The sequence below is a fragment of the Sebastes umbrosus genome, chromosome 5 (assembly GCF_015220745.1).
Source record: "Sebastes umbrosus isolate fSebUmb1 chromosome 5, fSebUmb1.pri, whole genome shotgun sequence".
NCBI classification, from domain to species: Eukaryota; Metazoa; Chordata; class Actinopteri; order Perciformes; family Sebastidae; genus Sebastes; species Sebastes umbrosus.
The window spans coordinates 24,359,838-24,368,374 of NC_051273.1; the positions used below are offsets into that span (position 1 = coordinate 24,359,838).

Here is an 8,537-nt window from a genome sequence, read left to right on the forward strand (position 1 = left end):
CGGTCATTGTTGTGAAATAAACACAGACAGGACGATGCCCTGACACAAAGGGTCTTGCATCACAACAATGACCCGCTAGCTGTACATTATCCCACTTATTACACAGCTACTTACTTAAGAAATCAATAATTTGACACAAAAACGGTCCTCCAGAGTCCGACATCAGAACTGCGCCCATAGCAACGGTGTGTTATAAAGAAATAACAATCCGTAGAACGCTATGCTCGACCAATCAGAATCGAGTATTCAACAAAGCCATGTAATACTATCAATTAAATTCAGTTAATAAAGATAATTTGAGACCAGGCCTGTATTTTCCACCATATATGGAAGCGATTGTCAGCTACCAAGTAGCGTAAGCTAATCAGGCTGTTCTCATACACCGTTCGTAGGTATATATACCTACAAAAAGTAATTGTACTGTAATTCGTATCTCACAAAATCAATTTGTATGTAAACCACGTAATCCTGAACTGAGAAGTATAAAGAGCGACAAATGCTCTTTATACGTCTAAACCAAAAACAACAGACTTTGGCCCAGGAGTCCGGTTTTCGTATCCCATATAAGTCACGTAACTTCCGTACTTAAGTAACACCACTTTCACAATCTTTTCCTAAACCTAAACAAGTAGTTTTGTTGCCTAAACCTAACCAAGTATATTTTAACCCAAACCACGATCTTTTCCTAGACCTAACCAAGTTGTTTCCTCTGAAGACAGAGGTCTATTTTGAAAAGATTGTATGACGTGTTGAGGTACATACGTAGAACAAAAAAATGAGGAATAACTTTTCATAAGATATCATACGAACCTTTGTATGAGGATACGTTGAGCTAATTGACTGCCTTTAAAGAAATATATTATTCTTTCTAATAAAAAGCAAACTATCTTGCCAAGCAAATAAGATGTTACTTCAAAGACGTTAATGTAATTTAATCTCATAAGTGATTAAAAGTAAAGGGTTAGGGTTTTGTTCTTTTATGTATAATATCTGGTGCTCTGAGTCAGTGAAGTGTTTGTTTAAATTAATCCTCTTCACTGTTAATAGATGTGACTTGTGCTTGTTGTGTTCGGTCTGTGCATGGATGTATAATTAGACCTGGATACGATGCAGTCGCTCAGCATGGCTTCCAGTTTTGTTTCTAGTGGCCATTCGCGATACTACAGTGATAAATCCCCATAGACCACAATCTTAAAAGAGACGTCTGTAAAACTGTTCACAGGACACCTCAAACTGCAAACAAGGTTGAATATGACTCTTTATATTCTGAATTTTTGATTCATGAAGGTTTCATATTTGTAAAAGTTTCCTCGAGCCGAGAAAAGTGATTTAAAAATCTGTGATGTCATAAAGTCTATGGGGCAACGAGGCCAGAGGTAGAAATGCTACTACGCATATTCAGTGAGCCGTATACAACTGAATACCCAGAAGTTAGAAAACTTTTTTGGTCTATTCGCACTGTAATTTTCATTGGAATGAATAGGTGCCATCTTGAGGTCCAGTATCCAGTTTTTATTGGTGCATTCATATGGGGTCGTGTTTACCGTGTTTACCGTGTTTACCATGTTTACGAGATTAGTCCATATGAACACCCCCCTCATGTCGTATTCACGACCTCGTAAGTGGAAAGTTTCTGAAAGCTCAGAGTTCGCGATTTGTGACGTGAAATGGCGGAGCCCATTAAAGTTCATTTTTCGGTGCATAATAAGTTAATATAATGTAATTTTAGTTGTATATTGTTTTTCTTGGTAATTTTATAATATGTATGAGGAAAATGAGATATTCCCTCATCTTTTTCCTCTGTCATTATGCCTTTGCATTTACTGCAATATGCTACTCACTTGCTAGCTTGCTAAATTGTTAGCCTCTGTGACTTCTAGACGGCAACAGTAACGCTAATATTGACGTTACTGCAGCTGTGTTAACTTAACCACTTGAATGCCATGCATATCGTGTACACGACTTCCCATCTCGTAAACACGGTAAACACGGTAAACACAACCCCATTTGAAGGCACCACACAATACATCAATGGGTCTGTGTTAGCTTAGCTTAGCTTAGCATAATGACTGGAAGTCACTGCAACCTGCCAAAAAATAGCACCCCGTAAAACCACGACTTGACGTTTTTCACACTTCTACTTTGGTGCTTTATTTAGTCCTGTTAAGGCTGAATTCGGTGTGATCTACCCTTCACTTCACCATATATTAAGATATGTGTGTACACCTGCATTGTAATTACAGAAAAGTTGGGGAAAGCATGCTAGGACCCACTGGTCGACATCAGAAAGAAGCATGCTTCAAGTGTTTGATAAAGTTTGTTTGTCTGTCAGAAGACAGCTATTGCAGAGTCTGAGTTAAAAGCCCCATGCAGACTATTTATCCGTCGGTGTGATGTGCGGAGAGCCGGGGCGTCCGTATCGTCCAGCGTCACACCTCAAAGCTGATCTCTCTTGACCGTCCAAACAGGGGCTCTGAGGCCAGGTGTGTGTCTGAGTACGCCCGCCGCAGGTGTGTAGAGCTGCACGTGGTCTTGATGGCAACTTCGTAGGGAGGCGGGGGTTCCTGCCACGGAGGAGGGTGAGGCGATGGACTGAAACCACCATGATCCATGGGAGGGTAGTCGAAATCCTCACCACGAGCGCCTTGTCTGTGGCGTTCCATCGTCCTGCACTCGAGAAAACAGCGGCAGTGAGAAATCATCTAAAAACAATCACGTGGGAAACACAGTTTGTGAGGCGGTTGTAGAGATCAGATGATAGCAGATGGAGTCATATTCTGTCTGTAGTTGTGTTTCCTGCCAAATACTGGATTTGGGTTTCACAGAGGTATAATGGACGTCTTGGCTGTGCAGGATGATGAAAAGCTTTTGAATCACAGCGGTAAACATGAGCCATGTATACACACACCTTTAACCTAACAGCAGCAGATAATCAGATCTTTTGTTTCGAATAAAACCTGCAGAAAGTTTGGATTAAAACATCACTAGCTCCTGAGTACTACTTTGTTAAAAGAAATAGTTTGACATTTGGGAAAAACGTTTATTCATTTTGTTGCCGAGAGTTAGATGAGACAGCCGATTAGACTGTTGTCAGGCTATAGGCGTTATCACTTGCTATAAGCCCCATAGATGTGCGTCAGTAGGGGCCTACTACGCCTACTAGTAGGTTTTATCATCTATTTACATTGTAGATCACCGAAAGAAGGTATAAAAGAACACAACAGTGACCTCTCGCGACCGTAATAATTATGACAGGAGCACCCAGGAGACCAGACTTCGCATCCTGTGTGAAACCAACAATGTGTAGTTGTCTTTGTGTTTGTAGTTATTGTAACCCAAAACACAATGTTTTTCCCATAACTTAACAAAGTGTTTTTTTTCCTGATCCTAAAGAAGGGAAGTTGTAGTTTTGTTGCCTTAAACCTAAATAAGTTGTAGTTTTGTTGCCTAAACCTAAAGAAGTTATAGTTTTGTTGCCTTAAACCTAAAGAAGTTGTGCTTTTGTTGCCTTAAACCTAAAGAAGTTGTAGTTTTGTTGCCTAAACCTAAAGAAGTTATAGTTTTGTTGCCTTAAACATAAAGAAGTTGTAGTTTTGTTGCCTAAACCTAAATAAGTTGTAGTTTTGTTGCCTTAAACCTAAAGAAGTCGTCGTTTCGTTGCCTAAACCTAAAGAAGTTGTACTTTTATTGCCTTAACCTAAAGAAGTTGTAGTTTTGTTGCTTAAACCTAAAGAAGCCTTTTTGTTTGTGTTCAAAACGTGATGTTTCATTCAATTTTACAACATGTTAGAATGTGTTGCTTTTAAGTTTCACTTTCACAACATAGTAGGCGTAGTAGGCCCCTAATGACCCACATCTATGGTTCTGTCAGAAGGTAACCAGCGGAAACACTAGGAAATTTCTGCCATAAAAAAGCCATAGACATAGTCGTTATAAATACAGATATTTAAACATACCAGTCTAAAGCTGACTGTCAGTAAGTGCCTCAACCTAAAAATAATGGACTTATTGCTGTGTGTCACAATCATATCAGAGTTTCTATTAGCCCAAAGCTAACGTGGGTGGGAGTAATGGACAAAATATTCTTGTTTTATTGGTGCAAATGGTCCCCATCTGTAGATATGCACTTTTTAATGATACATCACAATTTTATCATTTATACAGACGTAGGCAAAGTTGTTGGTAACGTTCCGTTAAAGAGAGAAAAACCCACAATGGTCACTGAAATAACTTGAAACTGACAAAAGTAATAATAAATAAAAATTTACTGAAAATGAACTAATGAAAATCAGACATTGTTTTTGAATTGTGGTTCAACAGAATCATTTTAAAAAACAAACTAATGAAACTGGCCAGGACAAAAATGATGGTACCCCTAGAAAAGATGTAAAATAATGTGACCATAGGGACATATTAAACTAAGGTGTGTCCTGTAAATAGCATCACAGGTATCTTCAAACTTGTAATCAGTCAGTCTGCCTATTTAAAGGGTGAAAAGTAGTCACTGTGCTGTTTGGTATCATGGTGTGTACCACACTGAACATGGACCACAGAAAGCTAAGGAGAGAGTTGTCTCAGGAGATCAGAAAGAACATTATAGACCTTCATGTTAAAGGTAAAGGCTATAAGACCATCTCCAAGCAGCTTGATGTTCCTGTGACTACAGCTGCACATATTATTCAGAAGTTTAAGGTCCATGGGATTGTAGCCTACCTCCCTGGACGTGGCCGCAAGGGGAAAATTGATGACATATTGAAGAGACGGATAATACGAATGGTAACCAAAGAGCCCAGAACAACTTCCAAAGAGATTAGAGGTGAACTCCAAGGTCAAGGTACATCAGTGTCAGATCGCACCATCCGTCACTGTTTGAGCCAAAGTGGACTTAATGGAAGACGACCCAGGAGGACACCAAATCATAAAAAAGCGAGACTGGAATTTTCCAAAATGCATATTGACAAGCCACAAAGCTTCTGGGAGAATGTCCTTTGGACAGATGAGACAAAACTGGAGCTTTTTGGCAAGTCACATCAGCTCTATGTTCACAGACGCAAAAATGAAGCATCCAAAGAAAAGAACACTGTACCTAATGTGAAACATGAAGGAGGCTCGGTTATGTTATGGGGCTGCTTTGTTGCATCTGGCACAGGGTGTCTTGAATCTGTGCAGGGTGCAATGAAATCTCAAGACTATCAAGGCATTCTGGAGCGAAATGTGCTGCCCAGTGTCAGAAAGCTTGGTCTCAGTTGCAGGTCATGGGTCCTCAAACAGGATAATGACCCAAAACACATCTAAAAACACCCAAGAATGGCTAAGAACAAAACATTGGACTATTCTGAAGTGGCCTTCTATGAGCCCTGATCTAAATCCTATTGAACATCTGTGGAAGGAGCTGAAACATGCAGTCTGGAGAAGGCACCCTTCAAACCTGAGACAGCTGGAGCAGTTTGCTCACGAGGAGTGGGCCAACATACCTGTCAACAGGTGCAGAAGTCTCATTGAGAGTTACAGAAATCACTTGATTGCAGTGATTGCCTCAAAAGGTTGTGCAACAAAATATTAAGTTAATGTTATCATCATTTTTGTCTAGGCCAGTTTCATTAGTTTGTTTTTTTGAATGATTCTGCTGAACCATAATTCAAAAACAATATCTGATTTTCATTAGTTCATTTTCAGTGAATTTTTATTTACTATTACTTTTGTCAGTTTCAAGTTATTTCAGTGACCATTGTGGGTTTTTCTCTCTTTAACGGAACGTTACCAACAACTTTGCCTACGTCTGTAGGTAATTATTTCGCGGAACCCCTCACAGAATGCCACGGACCCCACTTTTAGGATAATTGCTATAGAAACCATATTTAACACTAAAATATTTTATAATTTTAATTTGCCTTGAAATAATACTGGAAAATATTGAATTGAGTGGAATAGGTCATGTTGATTTTCATTTGTGATGAACAATTTTTATTCAGTGGAAGCTCGGCTTGAGTTTACTTCAGTGTGAACAATCATTAATTTAGTAGGCAGTATGCAGTACATACTGATTGACTATGTAGTAACAAGTACGTTAGTAAGTAAGCAAATTCAGATACAACCATAGTCTAATGCATAATTGTCGTTTTGACATGTTTTTTTTGAGCCAGGCTAGCTGTTTCCCCCTGTTTCCAGTCTTTATGCTAAGCTAAGATAACCGACTGCTGCTGGCTCCAGCTTCATATTTAGCATAGAGACATGTATGAATTTTCTCACCTAACTTCCATCATGAAAGCAAATAAGTGTATTTCCTCAAATGGCAATTCATATCTTTAACTTCCTTCATTGGTCGTGATTATATTTAGATAACTGTCGCTCGTGGGCGGTGTTGAACTATCACTAAAGGACTGTGTCATCCAGGGCTGAGCACGGCCTGCGGAAGGCAAGATGGCTTTTTTTTTTCCTTCCAAGTTTGAAGGTTCATATGTATATTTGAGAGCAACACGGTGGAGTTTGTATGTTTGCATGTGTTCGCGTGGGTTTTCTCCGGGTTCTCCGGCTTCCTCCCACAGTCCAAAGACATGCAGGTTAATTGTTGACTCTAAATTGCCCGTCAGCCCTGTGATAGTCTGGCGACCTGTCCAGGGTGTACCTCGCCTTCGCCCAATGTCAGCTTGGATCGGCTCCAACCATCCCTTGCAACGCTTACTAGGATAAGCGGTTACAGATAATGGAAGGATAGATGTATATTTTTGACCAGAATTAATGAGAAATAACACATAGTGGGCATTTCTCTTGAAAAGTTGCAGTTGTTGAGGTCTGTGGGAAGCCTCTTATGAACAGCTCTATCTCTAACGGACCCTGAAAACTGATAACTGCACCTCTGATGTCATCAAATATGGAGCTGCAACAGGGAGAATGAATTAGACAACATGGTAAAGTGGACAGTAACGATGTTTAGGGACTGGTTTTCTATACAGTACAGTACCGTAAAGAAAATCCATAAATAGATGGAGTCTTATTTTCTAGCTCTAGGATAACATTGGTCATACTTAATACAGATTGAACTGTGCAAAACAGTAATCAATCAATTCACCCACCTGGGCAGAAACACCGACTGGGATTCTGGGAAGCGGCTCCCTGGGGGTGTGAAGAGGGCATGGCTGCCGAAGTTGGGGTAGTCGTTGTACGGATAATGTGGACACTCCGGGTCGAACTCCTGGTGGTTGTAGTTTGCGGCACTTTTGCTGTTCATAGCCCAGAATAGCCCCAGGATGAGCATGACCACCCCCAGCACCACACAGCACAGCGAGAACGCCTGCAGGCGGCTCTGGTACGAGGCCAGGAAGGCTGTGGAGCCCCCTGTCACAATGAGGAAGGCTCCGACGAAGATTGCTCCGTGGTGCAGGGAAGGCATCCTCCTCCGGGGGCTGTGACTGTCTCTGAGGTTACTGTGAAGGCTGTGACCGGCTGGATAGTGTCACTACAGTCCCACTGCTCCTCATGCGCTCTGACACTGACCAGACATCCAAAATATTTAGTTACAAGAGTCTTAATATGACAAGGAAAAGCTCATTTGTTCCCATCTCCCATATTGTTAAAAAAAAAAAACCTGCTGATCATAAAGTCCAAGTGTTAGTCCTCACTCTGTAGATCTCCAGCTCCTGAGGAAAAGTGAACAAATGAATGTTTTGTAGGCGATTAAAGAAAAATAAAACGGTGAAGGCTTTGATGCGCATCAGGCTAAAGTGGACTAGCTGTGTTTATCATCAAGGCAGATGGACGAGAGGACGGCAGAGCCCATTAAGAAATCTTTACTGGCGCCCCACCCTCCCTCTGTCTAATGTGTCTGAAGTGTGTGTGTGTGTGTGTGTGTGTGAGAGAGAGAGAGAGAGAGAGAGAGAGACAGAGACAGACAGCAATTTCTCTAAACATAAATGGACATATTGGACATGAAATAATTTAGGTCTACATCCTTTAACAAAATAACGCGCTTTTGTAGCCTCATTGTGTTACAACATTCAAATAGAAAAGAGCTGGATGTTTGGCAGTTGAGTTTATTTGCAGGCCGATGACAGATATGAATCAATACGATATCCAGAGCATTAACATAGCAGCAAACAACTATTGTCTATGTAAAACTAGAGAGGAGTAATGTCTACCTGAGCAGAGAATGAAGTCGCCCTCTTGCCAACCTCGAGACCTCAAAGATTTCGAAACCAAAGCGTTGAGTTTCCTTCATTCTGGTGACTTTTAAAGAATGAAAATTGCAGAATAGTTATAATTATAAAGTACTCTGCAACAGCAGTTTTATGTTAAATATAAGGCTTTCAACGTTCACACAATAATACCCCCAAATGAATGGAGCAAAAGTTCTATTACTTGGGAAATATTACCATGTTTGCAAAGTTCTCACAAAAGAGGTGAACTTATACCTGAGATCTATCTGTAGTGTTATAAGGCTCAGACTGATTGTTATGTTTTGAATAGTGTTTTCACAGTGATTGCAAAAGATTTCAGTCTTGAACGTGCGTGTCTAATGTTAGAAACAGTGTGTGTAGTGT

At 40.4% G+C, this 8,537-nt stretch overlaps 1 protein-coding gene across 1 annotated transcript; it reads right to left on the reverse strand.

The window, feature by feature from the left end:
• Positions 1-1,245: 1,245 nt before the first annotated feature.
• On the reverse strand, positions 1,246-7,790 carry si:dkeyp-51f12.2 (uncharacterized protein LOC100151460 homolog). The gene is made up of 2 exons (XM_037771299.1): positions 7,074-7,790; positions 1,246-2,667 (listed from the first exon to the last, which is right to left on the reverse strand). Exons 1-2 carry the CDS (start codon positions 7,388-7,390, stop codon positions 2,430-2,432), a joined length of 555 nt encoding a protein of 184 aa, XP_037627227.1. The 5' UTR covers positions 7,391-7,790; the 3' UTR covers positions 1,246-2,429.
• Between the last annotated feature and the right edge of the window lie 747 nt (positions 7,791-8,537).

Coding starts and splice junctions, on each gene's coding strand:
- si:dkeyp-51f12.2 (XM_037771299.1), bottom strand. CDS start 7,390: ATGCCTTCCCTGCACCACGGAGCAATCTTCGTCGGAGCCTTCCTCATT. Junction 2,668..7,073: donor CAGTCGGTGTTTCTGCCCAG/GTGGGTGAATTG, acceptor TCTCGAGTGCAG/GACGATGGAACGCCACAGAC.